Raw genomic sequence first — 27,144 nt, 5'->3', positions numbered from 1 at the left:
GTGACATAGGGATAGGGAGGGGGAGGGAATTACCGGAAGTTGGAGAATTCTATGTTCATACCAAGGGGCAGGAGACTACCTAGACGGTATATGAGGTGTTGCTCCTCCAACCTGAGTTTAGCCTCATCATGGCAGTAGAGGAGGCCATGTATGGACATATCTGAATGGGAGTGGGAAGCAGAGTTGAAGTGGGTGGCTACTGGGAGATCCTGTCTGTTTTGGCGGACGGAGCAGAGGTGCTCAACGAAGCGGTCCCCCAATCTGCGTTGGGTTTCACCGATGTAGAGGGCCACACTGGGAGCACCGGATGCAATAGATGACCCCAACAGACTCACAAGTGACGTGTTGCCTCACTTGGGAGGACTGTTTGGGGCCCTGAATGGTGGCAAGAGCATCTGCAGATTATTTTGTGTTTGTACAGTAATGTGTGCATACAATCCAATGAAATATTTCACTGATCAAAAGAAATATTTGACTGATCAAATGCAAGGTTTCTTTTCCCAAACTCCTAAAGCTGTTGATGTATTTATTTTGCTTTGGGCCATGTATCCTCCCCAAACAATGCAGCAGATAATTAGAATTTGCTAATCACAGCTAAACAGACTGGTAAATTGTTTTATTATTGTCACCTGTACCGAGGCACAGTGAAAATCTTGACCTGCATACCATTCTTTCAGATTATCTCATTACACAGTGCAATGAGGCAGTGCAAAAAGTTAGATGTATCATTATTACAGTGGAGTAAAGGGAATTACAGAGCCATGAGAGCGGAGTTGGCCAGAATTAATTAGAAAAGAACACTGGCTGGGATGGCGGTAGAACAGCAATGGCTGGAATTCCTGCAAACAATTCGGAAGGCATGGGATATATACATCCCAAAGAGGAAGAAGTATTCTAAAGGAAAGAGGACACAATTGTAGCTAACAAAAGAAGTCAGAGCCAACACGAAAGCCAAAGAGAGGGGATATAATAGAGCAAAAATTAGTGGGAAATTAGAGGATTGGGAAGCTTTTAAAAACCAACAGAAAACAACTAAAAAAGTCATTAAGAAGGTAATGATGGAATACAAAATTAAGCTGGCCAATAATATTAAAGAGAATACCAAAAGTTTCTTCAAATACACAAGTGTAAAAGAGAGATAAGAGTGGATATCGGACCACCGGAAAATGATGCTGGAGAGGTAATAATGGGTGGCAATGAAATAGTAGACAAACTGAATAAGTATTTTCACTGTGGAAGACACTAACAATGGTGGAAATTCCCGGTGTCAGGGGTCATGAAGTGTGTGAAGTTACCATTACTAGAGAGAAGGTTCTTGGGAAACTGAAAGGTCTGAAGGTAGATAAGTCACCTGCACCAGATGGTGTACATCCCATGGTTCTGAAAGAGGTGGCTGAAGAGATTATGGAGGCATTACTAATGGTCTTTCAAGAATCACTAGATTCTAAAATAGTTACGGAAAAATGGAAAATTGCTAATGTCACTCCACTCTTCTAGAAGGGAGAGAGACAGAAGAAAGGAAACAATAGGCCAATTAGTCTGACCTCAATCATTGGGAAGATGTTGGAGAGAATTGTTAAGGATGAGGTCTCAGGGTACTTGGAGGCACAGAATAAAATAAGCCATAGTCAACATAGTTTCCTCAAGGGAAAATCTCTGACAAATCTGTTGGAATTCTTTGAAGAAGTAACAAGCAGGATAGATGAAGGAGAATAGGTTGATGTTGTGTATTTACATTTTCAGAAGACCTTTGACAAGGTGGCACACATGAGGCTGCTTAACAAGCTACAAGCCCGTGGTATTACAGGAAAGGTTCTAGCATGGATAAAGTAGCAGCTGATTGGCAGGAGGCAAGGAGTGGGAATAAAAGGAGCCTTTTCTGGCTGGCTGCCAGTCACTAGTGGTGATCCACAGAGGTCTGATGGGACCGATTCTTTTTACATCATATGGCAATGATTTGGATGATGTTATTGATGGCTTTGTTGCAGAGTTTGCAGACAATATGAAGATAGGTGGAGAGGCAGGTAGTTTTGAGGATGTAGAGAGGATAAAGAAGGACTTAGATTAGGAGAATGAGCAAATAAATGGCAGTTGGAATATAGTGTGGGGAAATGTATGGTCATGCACTTTGGTAGAAGAAATGAAAGGGTTGACTATTTTCTAAATGAAGAGAAAATATAAAAAACTGAGGTGCAAAAAGACTTGGGAATCCTTGTGTAGGATTCCCTAAAGGTTAATTTGCAGGTTGAGTCTGTGGTGAGGAAGGCAAATGCAATGTTAGCATTAATTTCAAGAGGACTAGAATATAAAAGTAAGTATGTAATGCTGAGATTTTATAAAGGACTCGTGAGGCCTCACTTGGAGTATTGTGAGCATGTTTGGGCGCCTTATCTTAGAATGTGCTGAAACTGCAGTGGGTTCAAATGAGGCTCATGAAAATGATTCCAGGATTCAATGGCTTGTCATATGAAGAGTATTTGATGGCTCTGGAGTGCAGAAGAATAAGGGGTGACCTCATTGAAACCTTTCAAATGGTGAAAGGCCTTAATAGAGTGGATGTGAAAAAGATGTTTCCTCTAGTGGGTGATTCTAAGACCAGCGGACACAGCCTCAAGATAGAAGGGTGTCCTTTTAAAACAGAGTTGAGGAGTAATTTCTTTAGCCAGAGAGTGGTGAATCTGGAATTCTTTGCTCAGGCTGCCGTAGAGGCCAAGTCTTTATGTATATTTAAGGCAGAGGTTGATAGATCTTTGATTGGTCAGGTCATGAAGGGATATGGGGAGAAGGCAGGAGATTGGGGCTAAGAGGAAAATTGGATCAGCCATGATGAAATGGCAGAGCAGACTCGATGGGCCAAATGGCCTCATCCTGCTCCTATATTTTATGGTCTAATAAAGTGTTACAGCTACAGAAGAATTGCAGTGCAGGCAGACAATAAGGTGCAAAGCCATAACCAGTTAGATTTTGAGGTCAAGGGTTCATTTTATCTTATTAGGGGAGCATTCAGTAGTCTTATAATGAGGGATAAAAGCTGTTCTTAAGGCTGGTATTGGAAGTTTGTGATAATTTCTAAACTATCTGAACATTGAGTGTCATGTGATTTTGGTTTCCTTATCTGAAGAAGGGTGTTCTTAAGATGGCGGGAGTTCAATGAAGCTTCACCAGACTGATTTCTGAAATGATAGAACTGGTGTATGGAGAGAGGTATGGTCGGTTCGTCTTATATTGAGTGGTTTTAAAGAATAATAAACACAAGAAATTCTGCAGGTACTGGAAATCTTGAACAATGCACTTAAAATGCTGGAGAAATTCAGCAGGTCAGGCAGCATTATGGAAGGGAATAAACAGTCAATGTTCAGGCAAAGATCTTTCATCAGGACTAGAAAGGAAGGGGGCAGAAGCTGGATTAAGAAGTGGGGTAAGGGGGAAGAGTATAAACGGCCATCTCCCTCTGGTTCCCATCACTCCTCCCCTTCTCCTTTTTTATTCTAGTCCTCTTGAAATGAGTGCTAACATTGTATTTGCCTTCCTTACCACCAACTCACCCTGCCCCCACTACAGAATCTGCCCCAAGTCCTTTTGCACCTCTGATTTCTGAATATACATTCCATTTTGAATACAGTCTGTGCCTTTATTCCTTATACCAAAGTGCACTTCCCAAACTGTATTCAGTCTGCCACTTCTGATCCAAGATCCTCTGCACATTCTCTACTTCCTGGACACTGCCTGCTCCTCCACCTATCTTTGTATTGTCCGCAAACTTGGCCACAAAGCCATCAATTCCATCATCCAGATCATTGACATACAGTATAATGTGAAAAGAAGCGGTCCTGACACCGACCTCTGCAGAACACCATTAATCACCAGCAGCCTTCCAGGAAAGGCTCCTTTATTCCCTCTTTCTATGCTAGTGTCTATATTTCCATGGGCTCTTGCAGCACCTTGTCAAAGGCTTTCTGAAAATCCAAATAAACAACATCCACTGACTCTCCTTTGTCTATCCTGCCTATTAGTTCCTCAAGGAATTCCAACAGATTTGTCAGACCAGATTTCCCCTTTAGGAAGCCATGCTGACTTTGGCCTACTTTATCATGCCCCTGTAAGTTTGGTTTTAAGTGCATAGCAGAACAAGCTTCAAGAGTTGAATGACCTGCTCCTGCTTCTGTATTTCTAAATTATAGTGATTATGGCAATCAAGATAAGATGATAATGATAAATTTGAAACTTGACCTTGTATAATGTACATTGTAACATTCGAGTTTATTTCACAGAATTGTTTTTGACTCCAGTCAAAAGGACAACATCTCGCATTACAGCTTTCCATATACAGCAAACAGATCCTATAAACTTGGCTAAAACATCTACAAAAAGTGAGTACAGTTCCTGATCCTGGGTCCTTGATTATAATTTTTCATTCTGTACTTAATTTTAATTTAACTGTTTTGTCAAAACGATTACTATATATGTTAAGCAAACCATGTTGCAAAAACAATCTAAATAAAATACAGATTTTTAAGAAGGGGACAGGTAAAATGGCTCTTTGTTCTTTTACATTCCCCTTATATACTCTGCACTTTCTCACAAAAGCAGATTAAGTGCTAGTTCATGGATTTGGCACTAGTATTCAAAAGCAGTCTGAAGATTGTACAAATAATAGTCAGCATCAGTCAGTGTACTCAGATCCCCTCAAAACAGAGATTCTAAAGTAGATAGGAATGGTGAACATAGACAGTAGAGTGCTTTATCTTTATAGGTGTAACAAAGGCTTTATTTGGATGTACACAAGGTGCTTCATCAAGTGATACTTTTGGAGGCTGCAAGCTCAGTAGCTCTTTACTGTGGAGAGATTTTCCAAATATGTGTCTAATTTTCACCACAAAAAATCCTGTGTTGCTGCACTAAGGACATCTCCTTAGCTCCAGATGAGACAGTATAGAGACAGAAACGTTGTGAGGTCCACATTCACAGGGTCATAGAGCATGAAAACAAGCCAATCTGCCCAACTGGTCCATGCTGACCAAGATGTCCCATGCAAACTCCTCTCATTTCCAGTATTTGACTCATCACCTTCTAAAACTTTTCAATCTATGTACCTGCTCAACCATGTTTTAAGAGTTGTTACTGTACATGTCTCAACTACTTCCTCTGACAGCTGATTCCACGTAGATCCCACCTTTTGGAAGTCATAGATGACTTCAGCACAGAAACAGATACTTCAGCCCATCTAGTCTGTGCTGAACCATTAATCTAGACCCATTAACCTGAACCATAGCCCTCCATAACCCTCCCATCTACGTACCTATCCAAATTTCTCTTAAGTTTTGAAATTGACTCCACATCCACCATGTGCGCTGGCAGCTTGTTTCACGTTCTCACCACCTTCTGAGTGAAGAAGTTTTTCCTAATGTTCCCCTTAAACAATTCATCTTTCACCCTTAACCTCAAGTTATAGTTTCACCCAAACTCAGTAGAAAAAATCTGCTTGCATTTACTGTTTCTATACCCCTCATATTTTTGTATACCTCCATCAAATCTATGCTCAATCTTCTACTGTAGGTTCTATGGAATAAAGTCCTAACCTATTCAACTTTTCCCTATAACTCAGGCCCTCAAGTCCCAGCAACGTCCTTCTAAATTTCTCAGCACTCTTTCAATCTTATTTACATCTGTTCTGAGGGTAGGTGACCAAAATTGCACACAATACTCCAAATTAGGCCTGACGAACGTCTTGTACAATTTCAATATAACGTCCCAACTCCTGTACTCAGTACATTGATTTCTGTAGGCCAATGTGCTTAAAGCTTTCTTTATGACCCTATCTACCTGGGGATGGGAACTGGAATGATAGAGTGGAGGAAGAGGAAAACAGAAATAAATCTAAGATAGTGAGCAGTAAAGATATCAGGAAAGACAGGCAGGTGATGGGGCAAATTTGCAGCCATTGAGATGAGTTGCAGTGCAATTAAAGGAAAAAGTACCAATTACTGGTCTTAAGGTGTTATACTTAAATGCATGCAGCATAAGGAATAAGGCGGATGATCTTGTACAGCTACAGATTGGCAGGTATGATATTGTGGCCATCACTGAGACGTGGCTAAAGGATGCATGTCTCTGGGAGCTGAACGTCCAAGGATACACGGTGTATCGGAAGGATAGGCAGGTAGGCAGAGGGGGTGGCATGGCTTTATTGGTAAGAAATGATATCAAATCATTAGAAGGAGGTGACCTAGGATCGGAAGGTGCAGAATCTTTATGGGTTGAGCTAAGAAATCGCAGGGGTATTAGGACCCTGATGGAAGTTATATACAGGCCTCCAAACAACTGCAGTGATGTGGACTACAAATTACAACAAGAAATAGAAAAGGCTTATCAGAAGGGCAGTGTTATGATAATTGTGGGGGATTTTATCATGCGAGTGGATTGGGAAAATCAGGTCAGCATCAGGTCTCTAAGAGAGAGAATTTGTAGAATGTCTGCGAGATAGCTTTTTAGAACAGCTTGTTGTTGAGCCCACTAGGGGATCGGGTGTACCGGATTGGCTATTGTGTAATGAACTGGAGGTGATTAGAGAGATTGAGGTGAAGGAACCCTTAGGAGGCAGTGATCATAACATGATTGAGTTCACTTTGAAATTTGAAAAAGAGAAGCCGAAATCCGATGGGTTGGTATCTCAGTGGAGTAAAGGAAATTACAGTGGCATGAGAGAGGAACTGGCCAAAGTTGACTGGAAAGGGACACTAGCGGGAAGGACGGCAGAGCAGCAGTGGCTGGAGTTTATGCGAGAAGAGAGGAAGGTACAAGACAGATATATTCCAAAAACAAAGAAATTTTCGAATGGAAAAAGGATGCAACCGTGGCTGACAAGAAAAGTCAAAGCCAAAGTTAAAGCAAAAGAGAGGGCATACAAGGAAGCAAAAATTAGTGGGAAGACAGAGGATTGGGAAGTTTTTAAAAGCTTACAAAAGGAAGCTAGCAAATAATATCAAAGAGGATACTAAAAGCTTTTTCAAGTATATATAGAGTAAAAGACAGGTGAGAGTAGATATAGGACCAATAGAAAATGATGCTGGAGAAATTTTAATGGGAAATAAGGAGATGGCGGAGGAACTGAATGAGAATTTTGCATCAGTCTTCACTGAGGAAGGCATCAGCAGTATACCGGACACTCAAGGGTGGCAGGGAAGAGAAGTGTGCACAGTCACAATTACAACAGAGAAAGTATTCAGGAAGCTGAATAGTCTAAGGGTAGATAAATCTCCTGGACCAGATGGAATGCACCCTTATGTTCTGAAGAAAGTAGCTGTGGAGATTGTGGAGGCATTAGCAATGATCTTTCAAAAGTCGATAGATTCTGGCATGGTTCCGGAAGACTGGAAGATTGCAAATGTCACTCTGCTATTTAAGAAGGGGGCAAGGAAGCAAAAAGGAAATTGTAGACCTGTTAGCTTGACATCAGTGGTTGGGAAGTTGTTGGAATCAATTGTCAAGGATGAGGTTACAGAGTACCTGGAGGCATACGACAAGATAGGCAGAACTCAGCATGGTTTCCTTCAAGGAAAATCTTGCCTGACAAACCTATTACAATTTGTTGAGGAAATTACAAGTAGGCTAGACAAGGGAGATGCAGTGTATGTTGTATATTTGGATTTTCAGAAGGCCTTTGACAAGGTGCCACACATGAGGCAGCTTAACAAGATAAGAGCCCATGGAATTACGGGAAAGTTACATACGTGGATAGGGCATTGGCTGATTGGCAGGCAACAGAGAGTGGGAATAAAGGGATCCTATTCTGGTTGGCTGCTGGTTACCAGAGGTGTTCCACAGGGGTTCGTGTTGGGGCCGCTTCTTTTTACATTGTACATCAACTATTTGGATTATGGAATAGGTGGCTTTGTGGCTAAATTTGCTGATGATACAAAGATAGGTGGAGGGGCTGGTAGTGCTGAGGAAACAGAGAGTCTGCAGAGAGACTTGGATAGATTGGAAGAATGGGCAAAGAAGTGGCAAATGAAATACAATGTTGGAAAGTGTATAGTTATGCACTTTGGCAGAAGAAATAAATGGGCAGACTATTATTTAAATGGGGAGAGAATTCAAAGTTCTGAGGTGCAACGGGACTTGGGGGTCCTCGTGCAGGACACCCTTAAGATTAACCTCCAGGTTGAGTCTGTGGTGAAGAAGGCGAATGCAATATTGGCATTCATTTCTAGAGGAATAGAGTATAGGAGCAGGGATGTGATGTTGAGGCTCTATAAGGTGCTGTTAAGACCTCACTTGGAGTACTGTGGACAGTTTTGGGCTCCTTATTTAAGAAAGGATGTGCTGACGTTGGAGAGGGTACAGAGAAGATTCACTAGAATGATTCCGGGAATGAGAGGGTTAACATATGAGGACCGTTTGACCGCTCTCAGACTGTATTCCTTGGAGTTTAGAAGAATGATGGGGGACCTCATAGAAACATTTCGAATGTTGAAAGGCATGGACAGAGTGGATGTGGCAAAGTTGTTTCCCATGATGGGGGAGTCTAGTACAAGAGGGTATGACTTAAGGATTGAAGGGCGCCCATTCAGAACAGAGATGTGAAGTAATTTTTTTAGCCAGAGGGTGGTGAATCTATGGAACTTGTTGCCACGGGCGGCAGTGGAGGCCAAGTCATTGGGTGTATTTAAGGCAGAGATTGATAAGTATCTGCATAGCCAGGGCATCAAAGGTTATTGTGAAAAGGCAGGGGAGTGGGACTAAATGGGGGAATGGATCAGCTCATGATAAAATGGTGGAGCAGACTCGATGGGCCGAATGGCCGACTTCTGCTCCTTTGTCTTATGGTCTATGGTCTAATCTGCCTGTGATAACGCTTTCACTGAATTATAGATCTGTATTCTCTGATCCCTATGTTCTACCTCAGTGCCCTACCACTCACCGTGTAAGACCTACCTTAGATGGTCTTTCCAAAGTACAACATCTCACAATTGTCTGCATTAAATTTCAACTACCATTTTCCTGCCCGTTTTTCGGGCTGATCCAGATCCTGCTTCATGCTTTGATAGTGTTCCTAGCTATCTACTATACCCCCAATCTTGGTGTCATCTGCAAATTTGCTGATCCAGTTTTACCTTTATTCCCAAGTGCTTGTTCCCCAAGTCTCTCTTATATCTTTCCTCTGTCATCTTAAACATATGTCCTCTAGTTCTTGGTTTCCCAACTCTGAGAAGAAGTCTGAGCATTCATCCTATCTATGCCCCTTATAATTTTATATATCTCTGTAAGATCTCATTCTCTTACACTGTAAGGAATAAAGTCCTATCTTGTCCAGCCTCTCCCTATAACTCAGTACCTCAAGTCCCAGCAGCATCCTTGTAAATCGTTTCTACACTTTTTCCAGATAATAACATCTTTCCTATAGTAGGGCTACCAAAACTGAACACAGTAATCCAAGTGTAACTTCGCCAGTATCTTGTACACCTTGACCTCGCAGTTTTTATAGTCAGTGTTCTGACTTATGAATGCAGTATGCCAAAGACCTTCGTCAGTACCCTATCTTCTTGTGACACCACTTTCAGGAAACCAAGTACTTATCCTCCAAGGTCCCTCTGCACAACAATACTCCCTTGGGCCCTGCCATTCACTACCTGGACTTGACTTTCAAAATGCAACACGTCACACTTTTCTAAATTAAATTTCACTTGCCACTCTCTAGTCCACTTACTCAGCTGATAACGATGCCCCTGTAATTTTCAATAATCTTCTTCATTGGCCACAATACCACCTATTTGTGATCTTTTTAAACAATGGATATTTCACAGATACTTCTGCATGCCCAGTTGGAAGAATTGGAATAGCCTTTCACTCAGGAGACTTACAATCTTTACTTATGTTTTTCCATACCTGCTGCCCAAATGAGTGCCAATGAAGATAGTATTTGGTGACTGGGAAACAAATATTTCAAATGGTTGTGATGGGGAACCTGAAATCTCATGTAGAGTAAGATGTTGTCTAACCTCTCCAACTGATCTTGGCTTATTTCAGCTCTACATTACTTCCTAGTTTCCTAATTCCATTTGGCACTAACTATCTTTCCGGCCTAGATTTCTTTCCTTTCTTCCTTGACTCCTGTAGGTTGGTCTTTAGGTAATTGTGGCATAGATGTTGTTGACAACACTGAAGAATCCACACAAGCTTGGTTGTTGTCATATTGCTATATTTCTTGTGCTCTCTCTACCCACCAAATATTCTTCAGTTAATAAGTTTTTTTCCATTGGAAGATACTGTACATTCACCCTGGCCCTCACGGCCCTTTCAGAATCCATATACGTACTTGCAACTTTGAAATAATCAATCATTTCTGTTCTGCAACTAAAATACATATACATCTTTTTAGAGAGCATTTGCTAGGGATAATTCGTGTACATTCAACATCAATGCATTTGGGTATTGGTTCTGCATTTCCACTCAAAATCAAATGAGTAGGTAATATTGAAAATCGTATGATGCTGTGGGCACAAATTTGAACATTAAGTGTTAAGACATGAGGTTCCAATTTTCATGACAAGAAAAATATCTTACTCTTTTCCACTGAGAACAATTAATTCTTGTTATTAATGGTTGATTAATTTTTCAATTTTTGGTACATGAAGAAACAAAGCTCAAAGCACTTCTGAAATGTTTGGCTGCGGGGCTCGGTGAAATTGGGTCAAGGCAGCACGGTGAAGAGAAGGCAGAAGTAAAGGGAAATTTAGGGAAGGAAAGAAAAATAGAAGACATTGTAAAGTGTTCAGGAAAGGTAAGAGGTGGGGAATGAAGAAAGGAAAGAATCGGAATCAGGTTTATCACTGACATAAGTCATGAAATGTGTTACTTTGTAATAGCAGTATAATGCAAGTACTACTACTGTGCTGGATTTTTTGACAGATTGAGAGAGCAAAAGAGGAATAGAGAGGTAACGTTAATGGGTTATTGGACTGTTCAGAAATTTGAAGTGGAGGGAAAGAAGCTGCTCGTAAAACATTGAGTGTAGGTCTTCAGGCTCCTGCATTACGCCCCTGATGGTAGTAGTAAGAAAAGGGCATGTCCCAGATGGTGAGGGTTTTTCATGATGGATCCCACCTTCTTGAGGCTTCGTCTTTTGAAGGTGTCCTAGATGGTGGTGAGGATTGTGCCCATGATGGAGCTGGCTGAGTCTACAACCCTCTGCAACCTTGTATGATCCTCACATTATAGTCTACATACCAGACAGTGCTGCAACCAGACAGAATGCCCTCCACCCTACATCTGTAGACATTTACAGGAGTCTTTGGTGAAGTACCAAAGTCAGTCATTGCCGATTTGTTTTGATCCCTGTGACATCAAGAAACAGCTAAGTATTAGATACAGCAATAGCTGTAATACCAAACAGTAATGCTGGCTGTGCAACTGCAACATGCACTGGAGATTGAGCTGCACCTCCAAATGTGGCAGGACAGTTACAAAAGCAGCATTATTCAAACACTGGAAGATTACCCAGTTGTGTCCTGTTTCCAGAAAAACAGGACATAAATCTTGGTTACTTAATACCCATTCAGTCTTCTTTCAATTGTGATGTGAAGTATTGTTGATGGTGTTATGAAGTAGCACCTAGTTCTCTAATTACCTGCTCACCTTGCCCAGTCTGGGTTTCTTCAGGATCACTGCTTAAGACCCCATCTCAGACTCAGTCCAAATATTGATCAAAGAGCTGAATTCCAGCGGTGAGGTAAGAATAATTGCTCTTAATCTCAAGGCAATGTTTCAGAAAAAATATCATTGATTTCTGGTCAAATTGAAGTTAGTAAGCATTAAAGAGAAAACACTGTAAATACTCTACACAAAGGAACATGGTTATGGTTGTTGGGGTCAATAACTCCAGACCAAAGACTCTGCTGTAGGAGTTTCTCAGGGAGGATTACTGATAATTGCACAAAGTTCATGTCCATTCCAAGCTGAGTTAATGAAGCACTCCATGCCTGTGTACAAAAAGACAATCTCGACAATAATCTGTTGAGTGCATTTCCTTCCACAGATACAACCTGGCTCACTAAGTTCCTCCAGCAGCTCGTTTCTTTTAATGAATAATCTAGATATTCTGCATTGAATGATTTGCCTCCTGACACTACAGAGCCTTCCCACCATCTACAGGGCACAAATCCCCAAATACTAACACTCTTAAAGGCTGAGTCATCCAGGATAAAGTAGTCCATCCACCACCATAAACACCAACATGTTGGCTATGTTTACCATCTGAAAAATGCACTGCAATTACTCAGCTAGGCTACTCCAACAGCATCTATCAAATCTACAATCTCTATCTCCATGAAAGATAAGAGCAGCAGGAGCAGGAAATCTCCATCATTTGCAATTCCTATCCTATGGTGGTGCAGCACATTATTGTAGCAGTTAGCATAACACTTCACAGCGCAAGTGATCAGGTTTTAATTCCCAATATTTGTACATTCTCCCCATGACCACGTGGGTTTCCCTTGGGTGCTCCGGTTTCCTCCAACATTCCAGAGGTACATGGAATAGTAAATTGTGAGAATGCTATGTTGGTGCAGGAGGCATGCCGACACTTGCAGCCTGCCCCAGCACATCCTCAGACTGTGTTGTCCATTGACACAAAAAACACATTTCACTGTGGGTTTTGATGTATATGTGATGTATAAAGCTAATCTTTATTTTTTAATATTTAACATTAAATCACCTTAAGTATGTTGCTCTTGAAGTATATCACTGGACCTTGATCTCTATCAGGCTTAAACTGTAGAGCTCCATACCCAGCATCATTGTGGGAGCAAATTCACAAAAGGAATGACCACCTTTCAGGAAGGTAGCCCACCACCTTTTATTATGAATTAGGAAGAAGAATGGGCCACTCAAAGCCTGAAGCCTTTTTTGCCACTGCATCTTGGGGTCAGCCATGGATGTTGCGTCCCAGTTGTTTAGGGGATATGCAAGCCAGGGCAGTATGTTGAGAGCAAACTGTTGCCCATGTAGTAGGCTCTTCCTCTCCACGCAGATGATGAATCCAAAGAAACAACAGTGACCATACAGTTTAGTAACAGCAATGTAACAAGAGTTGCCAGTCAATGTTGGGCTGCCTTAGGAACTCCAACTCCGGATTTTTCTCAGGGTTTACTCCCAAAGTCTTCAGCATGGGTATAGCTGCAAGGCAGCAGTGGTTTGAAACACAAAATAAGCTGCAGATGCTGGGGTCAAAGCAACACTCACAACACGCTGGAGGAACTCAGCAGGTCGGGCAGCATCTGTGGAAAAGATCGGTCGACGTTTCGGGCCGGAACCCTTCGTCAGGACTGTAGAGGGAAGGAGCAGAGGGCCTATAAAGAAGGTGGGGGGAGGGTGGAAAGGAGAAGGCTGGTAGGTTCCAGGTGAATTTTTATGAATTTGAGGGCTGTGTGGAAGTTAGAAGTAAAGTCGATGAAATTGACGAGCTCAGCATGGGTGCAGGAAGCAGCACCAATGTAGTCGTCAATGTACTGAAGGAAAAGTTGGGGAGCAGTACCAGAATAGGTTTGGAGCACAGACTGTTCCACATAACCAACAAAGAGTGTAGCTATGGGAACTCGCATGGGCCCTAGCTATGCCTGCCTCTTCGTTGGTTATGTGGAACAGTCTGTGCTCCAAACCTATTCTGGTACTGCTCCCCAACTTTTCCTTCGGTACATTGACGACTACATTGGTGCTGCTTCCTGCACCCATGCTGAGCTCGTCAATTTCATCGACTTTAATTCTAACTTCCACCCAGCTCTCAAATTCACTTGATCTATCTCAGACACTTCTCTCCCCTTTCTCGATCTCTCGGTCTCCATCTCTGGAGACAGACTGTCCACTGACATCTTCTACAAGCCCACTGACTCTCATAACTACCTCAACTATACCTCTTCCCACCCCGCCACATGCAAAAATGCCATTCTCTATTCCCAGTTCCTCCTTCTCCGCCGCATCTGCTCAGAGGATGAGGTTTTCTGGTCCAGGAAATCTCAAATGTCCTCTTCCTTTAAAGATCGTGGTTTCCCTTCTGCTGTCATCAATGATGCCCTCACCCGCATCTCCTTCATTTCCCGCACTTCGGCTCCCTCCCCATCCTCCCACCACCACAACAGGGACAGAGTTCCCCTTGTCTTCACCTACCACCCCACCAGCCTCCGGATCCAGCACATTATCCTCCGCAACTTCCGCCACATTCAACAGGACCCCATCACAAAGCACATCTTTCACTCTCCACCCTTCTCCGCTTTCCGCAGGGATTGGTCCCTCCGCGACTCCCTGGTCCACACGTCCCTCCCCACGGATCTCCCACCCAGCACTTACCCCTGTAAGCGCAAGTGCTACACCTGTCCCTACACCTCCTCTCTTGCCACCATTCAGGGCCCCAAACAGTCCTTCCAAGTGAGACAACACTTCACTTGTGAGTCTGTTGGGGTCATCTATTGCATCCGGTGCTCCCGGTGCAGCCTCCTTTACATCGGTGAAACCCGACGCAGGTTGGGGGACTGCTTCATCGAGCACCTCCGCTCCGTCTGCCACAACAGACAGGATCTCCCAGTTGCCACCCACTTCAACTCCGCTTCACATTCCCATTCAGATATGTCCATACGTGGCCTCCTCTACTGCCATGATGAGGCTAAACTCAGGTTGGAGGAGCAACACCTCATATACCGTCTGGGTAATCTCCAGCCTCTTGGTATGAACATTGAATTCTCCAATTTCCGGTAATTCCTTCCCCCATCCCTGTTTCACTCTGCCCCCTCCCCCAGCTGCCTATCACCTCATTCATGGTTCCGCCTCCTTCTACTACCCGTTGTGTTTTCCCCTATTCCTTCTTCACCTTTCCTGCCTATCCCCTCCCTGCTTCCCCTCCCCCATCCCTTTATCTTTCCCCTTACTGGTTTTTCGCCTGGAGCCTACCAGCCTTCTCCTTCCCACCCTCCCCCCACCTTCTTTATAGGGCCTCTGCCCCTTCCCTCTTCAGTCCTGATGAAGAGTTCCGACCCGAAACGTTTACTGATCATTTCCACGGATGCTGCCCGACCTGCTGAGTTCCTCCAGCTTGTTGTGAATGTTGATATAGGACTTGTTTTACTGTGGATATAGATACTTGTCTACCTATTTCCTCCAGCATCTTCTCAGGTCCTTTGCTGTTGTTCTGGGATTGATTTGCACTTTTCGCGCCAAAGTACGTTCACCTCTAGGAAACAGAATGCGTCTCCTTCCTGAGTATGATGGCTGTGTGGTCCCATGGTGTTTATACTTGCATACTGTTGTTTGTACAGGTGAACATGGTACCTTTAGGTGTTTGGAAATTGCTCCCAAGGATGAACCAGACTTTTGGAGGTCCACAACTCTGCTTCCCATTCCCATTCAGATATGTCCATACATGGCCTCATCTACTGCCATGATGAGGCTAAACTCAGGTTGGGGGAGCAACACCTCATATACCGTCTAGGTAGTCTCCAGCCCCTTGGTATGAACATAGAATTCTCCAACTTCCAGTAGTTCCCTCCTCCTCCCTTCCTCTATCCCTATCTCACTCTGCCCCCTCCCCCAGCTGCCTATCAGCTCTCTCATGGTTCTGCCTCCTTCTACTACCTATTGTGATTTCCCCTATTCTTTCATAGTCATAGTCATAGTCATACTTTATTGATCCCGGGGGAAATTGGTTTTCGTTACAGTTGCACCATAAATAATAAATAGTAATAGAACCATGAATAGTTAAATAGTAATATGTAAATTATGCCAGTAAATTATGAAATAAGTCCAGGACCAGCCCATCGGCTCAGGGTGTCTGACCCTCCAGGGGAGGAGTTGTAAAGTTTGATGGCCACAGGCAGGAATGACTTCCTATGACGCTCTGTGCTGCACCTCGGAGGAATGAGTCTCTGGCTGAATGTACTCCTGTGCCCACCCAGTACATTATGTAGTGGATGGGAGACATTGACCAAGATGGCATGCAACTTGGACAGCATCCTCTTTTCAGACACCACTGTGAGAGTCCAGTTCCATCCCCACAACAACACTGGCCTTACGAATGAGTTTGTTGATTCTGTTGGTGTCTGCTACCTTCAGCCTGCTGGCCCAGCACACAACAGCAAACATGATAGCACTGGCCACCACAGACTCGTAGAACATCCTCAGCATCGTCTGGCAGATGTTAAAGGACCTCAGTCTCCTCGGGAAATAGAGACGGCTCTGACCCTTCTTGTAGACAACCTCAGTGTTCTTAGACCAGTCCAGTTTATTGTCAATTCATCTCCCCGGGTATTTGTAATCCTCCACCATGTCCACACTGACCCCCTGGATGGAAACAGGGGTCACCGGTACCTTAGCTCTCCTCAGGTCTACCACCAGCTCCTTCATCTTTTTCACATTAAGCTGCAGATAATTCTGCTCACACCATGTGACAAAGTTTCCCACCGTAGCCCTGTACTCAACCTCATCTCCCTTGCTGATGCATCCAACTATGGCAGAGTCATCCGAAAACTTCTGACGATGACAAGACTCTGTGTAGTAGTTGAAGTCCGAGGTGTGAATGGTGAAGAGAAAGGGAGACAAGACAGTCCCCTGTGGAGCCCCAGTGCTGCTGATCACTCTGTCGGACACACAAGCACACGTACTGTGGTCTGCCAGTCAGGTAATCAAGAATCCATGATACCAGGGAAGCATCCACCTGCATCGCTGTCAGCTTCTCCCCCAGCAGAGCAGGGCAGATGGTGTTGAACGCACTGGAGAAGTCAAAAAATATGACCCTCACAGTGCTTACTGGCTTGTCTAGGTGGGCGTAGACACGGTTCAGCAGGTGGACGATGGCATCCTCAACTCCTAGTCGGGGCTGGTAGGCAAACTGGAGGGGATCTAAGTGTGGCCTGACCATAGGCTGGAGCAGCTCCAGAACAAGTCTCTCCAGGGTCTTCATGATGTGGGAGGTCAATACCACCGGTCTGTAGTCATTGAGGCCACTGGGGCGCAGCGTCTTCGGCACAGGGATGAGGCAGGACATCTTCCACAGTACAGGAACCCTCCAGAGCCTCAAGCTCATGTTTCTTCACCTTTCCTCCCTATCACCTCCCTGCTTCCCCTCCTCCACCCCTTTATCTTTCCCCTTACTGGTTTTTCACCTGGAACCTACCAGCCTTCTCCTTCCCACCCTCCCCCCACCTTCTTTATAGGGCCTCTACCCCTTCCCTCTTCAGTCCTGATGAAGGATTCCGGCCCGAAACGTCAACCGATCTTTTCCACGGATGCTGCCTGACCTGCTGAGTTCCTCCAGCCTGTTGTGAGTGTAGCAGTGGTTTGAGATCAGAGTTTTCCTTCTAGATGAGCTGACAACCACAGCTAACGAGCCCCAGCTGCCTGAAGTGACTGGTTTTAAGTAACGTGCCTTTGCTCCTTTTTGTCAGTAGAAATGGCTCCCATGGGTTTAGTAGCTAAGCCATGTATGAAGGCCAGGAGCTGGACCTGATTATCAGAGGCTATTTGAGATGCACACCATTGGGAACATTTAATAAGTAGTAGGAGTTTATCCCCACTTCCACCCCCAGCAATAACAACCTTAAGAAACTACTATTGTATAAAATCATCTGATTATAATCTCAATTTTGTATTCCCATCTCCCATGGGTAACTCACTTGCTTATTCAGTTCTATCTAGCTCTGTGTTAAGAATATTCAAAAACTCTACTTCCACCCTTACTTGTGAGGAGGAATATTTCAAAAGCTCAAAGCCCTCAGAGAATAAGTTTATGTTCATCTCTGGCTGAAGTACGTGACCCCAGAAAACATTCTCTCAAGACAATCAGCCATTCCAGAATCCTACACCTGAACAACATCCATTTATGAATTATGACACTGGGATTCCAATGTCCCTCTGCATCTCAGAGTTCTGCAGTCTCTCATAATTCCAATAATATGCTTCTTCCATTTTCGTATTAAAATTGATAATTGCATGTTTTCACATATTATGCTTAAATTGCTAGTTTTTTTTGCCATTTCATCAGCAGTTAATGATGGCTAATAAATGCTAGCTTTGCCAGCAACACCTATACACTCCATTAGGTCCTTCTAAGAGATATAACAAGGATTTTATATATATATATAAAAAGTTCTTTTTCTTTCTGGAAGTGGTCACTGAGAATTGAAGAGTAACAGCTGCATTATGAAACTACTGATGACATGAAAAACATGAGTAATATAGAGGGACCAGATGTTAAATCTCACCTCATCAGCTTGGCAATTTTAATTCATTTGTAAACTCTGTAGGTAAAGTATTCATGTTGTTAAAAAGATTTAATTGGTTGACCCACATTCTTTAATTTAGATTTAAAGGTTAACTTTAGCTTCATTTGTCAAATGGACATCGAAACACCAAACATACAGTGAAATGAGTAATTTGCGTCAACGACCAGCACAGTCCGAGATATGCTGTGGACAGCCCATAAGTATTGCCATACTTCCAACGCAAACATAGCATGACCACAACCTACTCAATCTAACCGTACATCTTAGAAATGTGGGAAGGAACTGGAGCACCTGGAGAAAACTCACGGGGAGAATGTACAAATGTTCTGCGGATTGAGACCGTAAGTTATGGGAGCACAATTAGGCTATTTAGCCCATTGAATCTGCTTTGCCATTTCATCATGACTGATCCAATTTCCCTTTTAGCCCCAATCTCCTGCCTTCTCCCTGTATCCCTTCGTGCCCTGACCAATCAAGAAACTATCAACTTGCCTTAAATATACATAAAGACTTGGCCTCCACAGCTGCCTGTGGCAAAGAACTCCACAGACTCACCACTCTCTGGCCAAACAAATTCCTCCTCATCTCCATTCTAAAAGGATGCAGTTCAATTCTGAGGCAGTGTCCTCTGGTCTTAGACTCTCCCACCATAGGAAACAACCTCTCCACATCCACTCTGTCAAGGCTTTTCACCATTCGATAGGTTTCATTGAGGTCACGCCTCATTCTTCTGAATTCTAGTGAATACAGGCCTAGGGTCATCAGACGTTCTTCATATGACAAGCCATTCAATCCTGGAATCATTTTTGCAAATCTCCTTAGAACCCTCTCCAGTTTCAGCACATCCTTTCTAAGGTAAAGGGCCCAAACCTGCTCACAATACTCCAAGTGAGACCTCACCAGTGCTTTATAAAGTTTCAACGTTACATCCTTGCTTTTATATTCTAGTCCTCTTGAAATGAATGCTAAGATTGCATTTGCCTTCCTCACTACAGACTCAATCTACAAATCAACCTTTAGGGAATCCTGCACAAGAACTACCAAATGCCTTTGCGCCTCAGTTTTTTTTTGTATTTTCTCTCCATTTAGAAAATGGTCAACCCATTCATTTCTTCTACCAGAGTGCATGACCATATACTTCCTGATTCTGTATTCCATTTGCCTTTACTTTGCCTATTCTGCTAATCTGTCTAAATCCTTCTTAGCCTCTCTACTTCCTCAAAACTACCTGCCAGCCACCTATCTTCATATTGTCTGCAAACTTTGCAACAAAGCCATCAATTCCATCATCCAAAACGGTCCCAACGTAGAACACCACTAGTCACCGGAAGCCTGCCGAAAAAGGCTCCCTTTATTCCTACCCCTTGCCTCTTGCCAATCAGCTACTACTTTATCCATGCTAAAATCTTTCCTGTAATACCATGGACTTGTAGTTTGTTAAGCAGCCTCGTGTGTGCCACCTTGTCAAACGCCTTCCGAAAATCCAAGTACACAACATCAACTGATTTTCCTTTGTCTATCTTGTTTGTTAACTCTTCAAAGAATTCTAACAAATTGTCAGAGATTTTCCCTTGAGGAAACCATGCTGACTATAACTTATTTTATCATGTGCCTCCAAGTACCCTGAGACCTCATCCTTAATAAAGGACTCCAACATCTTCCCAATGATTGAGGTCAGACTAACTGGCCTATAGTTTCCTTTCTTCTGCCTCTCTCCCTTTTTGAAGAGTGGAGTGACATTTGCAATTTTCCAGTCTTCCAGAACCACTCCAGAATCTAGTGATTCATAAAAGATCATAAAAGCACTGCCTGAGTCAGTGGTGGAGGCAGATACACTAGTGAAGTTTAAGAGACTACTAGACAGGTATATGGAGGAATTTAAGGTGGGGGTTTATATGGGAGGCAGGGCTTGAGGATCGGCACAACATTGTGGGCCAAAGGGCCTGTACTGTGCTGTACTATTCTATGTTCTATGTTCTATCATTCTAATGCTTCCACAGTCTCTTCAGCCACCTCTTCAAAACTCTGGGGTGTACACCATCTGGTCCAGGTGACTTACTTACCTTCAGACTTTTCAGTTTCCCAAGAACCTTCTCTCTATTTATAGTAACTTCACACACTTCTTGCCCCTTGACACCTCAAACTTCCACCATACTGCTAGTGACTTCCACAGTGAAGACTGGTGCAAAATACTTATTCAGTTCATCCACTATTTTGTTGTCCCCCATTACTACCTCTCCAGCATTGTTTTCCGGCAGTCCAATATCCACGCTCACCTCTCTTTTACACTTTATGTATCTGAAGAAACCTTTGGTATACTCTTTAATATTATTGTCCAGCTTACTTTGGTATTCCATCTTTACCTTCTTAATGATTTTTTTAGTTGCATTTTGTTGGTTTTTAAAAGTTTCCCAATCCTCTAACTTCCCACTAATTTTTGCGCTATTATATGCCTTCTCCTTGGCCTTTACCTCAGGCTGGTTCTTTAAAGCAATGTGCTCACTGCTACGCTTCCATGCCAGCCGAAAGGTTGGAAGTCCTTATCAATCTATTATAAAGTGACTCCATTTCTTGACCAATGCGGTTAAATTTTAACAGTGCTCCAAGAAGCCTTCCGGTATTTTCATTAACAACTGATATTGGACTTTAACAAACTAAGCTTGTCAAGGGTTCCGTTTCTTTCTTTCTTTTTGTACTTTTTTCCCAATTTCCTGCATCACTGCTAATTTAAAACAAAATATATTTGTTTGCAGGCTTTCTTTTGACACCAATGAAGAAATCTGCTTCTGACAATATCACTCTCCCCAGGCAGCAGAGTGAAGATACAACTCAGTTTGATGGAACTATAAGACAAGGTCATGCTAATAGTGAGAAAATTCAATGAAATTATTCAAATTCCTAGAGCTATATTTCATAGTATATTTTTCCAGTATCAAATTCTGATTAACAATGTCTTAATAAATATTCAAGGTGAGAATTTGAATACACGTCTGATGCGGAACTACATTAATGGGGGCTGAAATTTAATTACAGATATTTTCTAAAACTGGTTCTCAACCTAGATATGCACAAACACGAGGAAATCTGCAGATGCTGGAAATGCAAGCAACACACAAAAAAAATGCTGGTGATGCAGCAGGCCAGGCAGCATCTATAGGAAGAGGTTCAGTCGACGTTTCGGGCCGAGACCCTTCGTCAAGACTAACTGAAAGAAGAGATAGTAAGAGATTTGAAAGTGGGTGGGGGAGGGGGAGATCCGAAATGATAGGAGAAGACAGGAGGGGGAGGGATGGAGCTAAGAGCTGGAAAGTTGATTGGCAAAAGGGATACGAGGCTGAAGAAGGGAGAGGATCATGGGACGGGAGGCCTAGGGAGAAGGAAAGGGGGAGGGTGGGGAACCCAGAGGATGGGTAAGGAGTTATAGTGAAAGAGACAGAGGGAGAAAAAAGAGAGGGAAAAAAGGGGAAAAGAAAAAATAAATAAATAAACAAAACAAGGCATGGGGTACAAAGGGGAGGTGGGCCATTAACGGAAGTTAGAGAAGTCAATATTCATGCCATCAGGTTGGAGGCTACCCAGATGGAAGATAAGTGGTGTTCCTCCAACCTGAGTGTGGCTTCATCTTGAGAATAGAGGAGGCCGTGGATAGACATATCAGAATAGGAATGGGATGTGGAATTAAAATGTGTGGCAACTGGGAGATCCTGCTTTCTCTGGCAGACAGAGCATAGGTGTTCAGCGAAACGGTCTCCCAGCCAGCGTCGGGTCTCGCCAATATAAAGAAGGCCGCACCGGGAGCACCAAACGCAGTATATCACCTCAGCCGACTCACAGGTGAAGTGTTGCCTCACCTGGAAGGACTGTCTGGGTCTCTGAATGGTGGTAAGGGAGGAAGTGTAAGGGCATGTGTAGCACTTGTTCCGCTTACAAGGATAAGTGCCAGGAGGGAGATCGGTGTGAAGGGATAAGGGGGACGAATGGACAAGGGAGTCGCGTAGCTGTGTCCGGGTGCTCCTAAAATAAGGGATGGGGTACGAGGTCCCCACCTCCCCTTCGCACCCCATCCCTTATTTATTTATTTATCTTCCCCCTTTTTTTCTCCCTCTGTCCCTCTCACAATAACTCCTTGCCCATCCTCTGGGCTCCCCCCCCCCTTTTTGCTCCCTAGGCCTCCCACCCCATGATTCTCTCCCTTCTCCAGACTCGTATCCCTTTTGCCAATCAACTTTCCAGCTCTTAGCTCCATCCTTGCCCCTCCTGTCTTCTCCTGTCATTTCGGATCTCCCCCTCCCCCTCCCACTTTCAAATCTCTTACTAGCTCTTCTTTCAGTTAGTCCTGACGAAGGGTCTCGGCCCGAAACGTCGACTGTACCTCTTCCTATAGTTGCTGCCTGACCTGCTGCATTCACCAGCATTTTTTGTTTGTGTTGCTGGATATGCACAAGTCTGGCAAAGAAACATTCAGACATATTTTGTAGGTTTGGTGCTTGTTTTGTCATTCTGATGATCATTAAAGTTTGGGGTATTAAGTGAACTGCAGCTCACTGTAAGTAATCAATAGTTTATTGAACAGAGTGTAAAAGCTGAGTGGTGATTACCAGCAGAGTAGCCAAAAAGGACACTGCACTATTCAAACAATTTTCTTGCAAGGGAAGAAGGTGAATACCTTGGAATTAATTTTTTTCTGATCTTTTTATGATAATAATGCTTAGACTTAGTCCAAAAGTTAAAAGCCATATGTGTGCCCAGGATTAGAAGCAAGTCTTGTAAATGGTCTTTGAAGAGAGATTCATCAACAATTTCTGCAGCATTTCACTGCCCCACCCCTGCTTTTCATTACTATCATTCAACATTGTCCTACCACCATTGCTCCAGCAAGAAGTGTGAGGACTTGAAAGTTGCTCTGAGACAGCTTGATTTTATTTCCTCCTCCCTTTGTCCAAACCGCTCCCCTGGTTATTTCTTCCTTATCTGTGACCCTATGTCATTCTTCCTTACTCACCTCCTAATCTCAATTTCATTAAACTGCTGAGCACACAACGGCTTCTGCAAATTTATGATACCAATGATTAGAACCTATCACCCTCTCCTTTAAAGGTTCAAAGGTTCATTTGTGTTCAAAGTATGTATGCGGTATACATCTCCGAGATTCATCTTCTCCAGAGAACCATGAAACAAAGAAAACCATGGAAATCATTTAAAGAAAAAAACATCAACCTCCCCCGCACAAAAAATATAAACCTCACAAACTCCAAACCCCAACCCCCTCCTTCGCTCAAAAAGCTAACAGATCACTCCACACAGAAAACAGCAACAAAGACATTAAACCCCAACCCCCTCCCCCTCCCTCACTCAAAAAGCTAACAGATCACTCCGCATGCAAAACAGCAACAAGAACATCAAACCCCAACCCCCTCCCTCGCACAAAAAGCTAACAGATTACTCCACACAGAAACCAGCAATGAGAACATCAAACCCCAACCCCCTCCCCCTCCCTCACTCAAAAAGCTAACGGATCACTCCACGTGGAAAACAGCAACAAGAACATCAAACTCCAAGCCCCAACACATCAATCGGCAACAAGAAAGAATGAGCAAAAACACAGAATACAAAAAACATTGGACTGAAAGAGACCAATATGAACTACAGTTTTTTTGAATGACAGTCCACAGTCCAATCCATAAATCACAGAATTTCAGTAATATCCTCCAACCTCATCGAGGTGAGTGACCACTCGAACATAGAGGACTTCCGAGTTCTGTCACACACAGACAAGACAATGGTGAGCAAGAGGCAGGTAATCAGCAAAGAACACTTGCTCTCCTCTGCATTCACCTTGATGTTTCAATCTTTCTTGATACTTTATTCAGTGAGAAATGTAGTCGATCATAGCCCCATGCTGTGTCTCTGAGCTTCTTTGCCTCAAGGCAGTTTGTGCTCCCCTCCTGGAATTTTTGTTGGGACAATAGAGTGCTAGATCACTCAGTCGATCTCCAAACTGTAAGTTGCAAGCTCCAATAGTTCAGAGACACATTTCAGATAAAAAGAAGGCATAGAAAAAGTGAAATAAGCAGTTCTATGGACTATCTGAAAAACGTCATCTAAGGAATCATCGTCCACTGGCACCATCTTGGCTGGAAGGCTACTGTTCTCTGCCTAATTTAAGAAAACCACTGATCCTCCTGTCTCTGCAAACAGAAGAGAATTGGTACAGGGGCAGGCCACCTGATCCCTTACCAGCCCTGATTATGCAGTCTGATCATGGCTCATTTGCCCCAAGCCTCTCTTTCTTTTCTATGTCAATTTTCCATAACCCTTAATTTCTTAACCTCAAAAGTGTATCAACCTCTTCTTTAAATACCTTAAATGATCTAGCTTTCATAAACACGAGAAAGTCTGCAGATGCTGTAAATCCAAATCAACACACACGAAATGCTGGAGGAACTCAGTAAGCCAGGCGCCAATCTTTGGAGACAGCATGGTAATGGGCTCTTTCAGCCCAACAAGCCCATGCTGCCCAATTATATCCATGAGACCAATTAACCTTTTTGCCCATGCGTCTTTGGAATGTGAGAGGAAACTGGAGCACCCAGAGGAAACCCATGTGGTCACGGGGAGAACATACAAACTCAAGACAGCGGCAGAATTGAACCCATATCCTTGGCTTTGTAAAACATTACACTAACTGTTACACTACTGTGCTACTCCATGACATTGCTCTACCATCCTCACTGAAGCTTTTCATGTTGGTCACAGTGATAGTACTCCTCTCCTCACTTTCACTTTAATATCCATTCAACAGCATTCTTGGTACTCATCTGGAAACTCCATTCTGAGGCCACCCAAGGACATTGTGTCAGATTCTACATAAATGGTGTTACACATCTTCAAGAAACAGTCATGTTACTATAAAGAGGAAAGTATAATTGAAGATAAAGTATGTTTGTAGAAAAGCAAAACGCTTCAGGTAGTGGTATAAGAGCTGAACCTGTTCAACAGTTGTCTAATTGCCCTCCCCCCCCCCCCCCACTCGCTATGTCATGCTGGACTAAATTTCAGTACCAGGCGAGTTCCATTTTCCAGTTTAATATTGGGAAGATCAAAGACATTTTCTTTGGTCTTTTCAGTAAATTCTTTAATCCTTCTTAGCTAAATGTTGCAGACTGAACTGAAATGCATCAATTTGTATCTTATTTCATTCTTAACCATCCAAACATATAATCCTCAACAGTAAAAAAGAAAAAACTAAAAACGGCAGGTCTGGAAGCATCCTGTTGAACTAAACAGAGTTAATGATTCAGGCAGATGGCCTTTGATCAGAAGCAGGAAAAGTTAGAAAATAAACATATTAAATTTCTGAGCAAAGAATTGGGTGAAGATAATGTAGGAATGCCATCATTGGGATGGAGACCAAGAGATACAGCACGATGCAAATTGTGATGATATAGACTAAAATAAGGTGATGACATGCAGATGATCTGTCTGGAGGAGATGTTAATAAAAGATAAGTGCGGACAGAGAAAAATGTATATGCTGGAGGTCTGAACTACTAGAGAATGTCAGGGATGTCAGGTATTCATAGCATCTGTAAGTTTTTGATTTGCAAAATTGTAATTCCTGTTGCCTATCTCCGCCACTTTTCAGACATTACTGCTGATATTTTCATGCAGAACCTTGTAAGTTGCAGACCTGACTGCAGTAATCATGTAGTCTTCTGTCTGGTCTCTCACCAATCATGCATCATATCTAACTTACTCATCATTCCTATAATAGCTGACTTACCAGATAATTCCTATTCACACAATATTAAAATTAGAAAATAACCTTACCTTTAGACTCTGCCCTCTAGTCTCTAGAGTTCCCTCCTTGAAACCCACTTCTTTGATTGGGCTTTCAGTCAATCCTCTGAGTATATTCCATGGTGGCAGTTTTTTAAAGGTCTGATTTTATTTCCTTAAAGTGCCTTGTGTATGGGGTGTCTAGGGAAGGGTAGCACCTCTGGTGGGGGGCTGCCATGCCATTTTTCAGGGCAGCTCGTCCACCTTTGGTCCCCACCTGGCACTCAGCTCTCAGTGGCTCCAAGTAGCTGTAGCACACGCAGCAGCCACACCCCAGTAAACCATCTTGGCAGACAGTCTAAACCAGATGAGGGTAGCCAACGGGTCTTTGACCCTCGGTGAGGTAGGGGATCTGTCTATCCCAACGTGTGAAGTATAGCCATGGCAGATTGAGCGGAGGAGACGGATTAATGGTCCAACGGTCAAGAAGGCAGGCCAGCAGGTGTTGGTGGAGCGCTAAGAGCACGACAAGGCACTTAGACATCCTGGTCATCCACTGCAATAGGTGGTGTCCTCTTTAAACTCTCCCGGCAGAAGGCAAAGGCAAACCGCTGCTGTAACCTGCCACGTACACGATTTCCCAATATGTCAGCAGCGTGGAGGGAAATCGTCCGACAACTGGAAATTCCAGATGCGATCTACGATGACGACGAAAGGGCCTTGGGAAATTTCTCTGCATTAAAGGCACTTTATAAGCTACTGTTATGCCCCCATGAGAGGACTTGCAATTATAATATATTTTTGTTCAGCTCTGGCAATGTACTAATGATTTGTTCATGTAGGTTCAAATGTTCAGATTGTATCAGATTGACAGGCTTCTGGAAATCAATGCATTATTTATATCAATGGAAAATAGACTGTAATGAATCTCTGATATTTTAGTAAAGAAGTAGCAGTTTTAACTACTTAAATTTTTTTTCATATTTTCTATGGTTTTCCATAACCAAAAATAATGCCTATTTTTGTAATAATAGTCTTTATTACATTTTAATGGCACATTTGTATTATTAACTTCACTGCAAGACTGCAGATAGGTTCTTCCA

General features: G+C 43.1%; 1 protein-coding gene across 1 annotated transcript in view; it reads left to right on the top strand.

Moving 5' to 3' along the window:
* Window positions 1-27,144, top strand: part of terb1 (telomere repeat binding bouquet formation protein 1) — a 279,465-nt gene that overhangs the window by 224,986 nt on the left and 27,335 nt on the right. The window contains exons 13-14 of the mRNA XM_072279076.1: window positions 4,272-4,370; window positions 21,017-21,130. Coding sequence (XP_072135177.1) covers window positions 4,272-4,370; window positions 21,017-21,130 — 213 coding nt within the window. The remainder of the gene's footprint in view (window positions 1-4,271; window positions 4,371-21,016; window positions 21,131-27,144) is intronic.

This window comes from Mobula birostris, chromosome 15, assembly GCF_030028105.1.
Source record: "Mobula birostris isolate sMobBir1 chromosome 15, sMobBir1.hap1, whole genome shotgun sequence".
Taxonomy (NCBI): domain Eukaryota; kingdom Metazoa; phylum Chordata; class Chondrichthyes; order Myliobatiformes; family Myliobatidae; genus Mobula; species Mobula birostris.
Note: the sequence above shows the minus strand (reverse complement) of the source record. Positions and strands in the feature narration are given on the sequence as shown.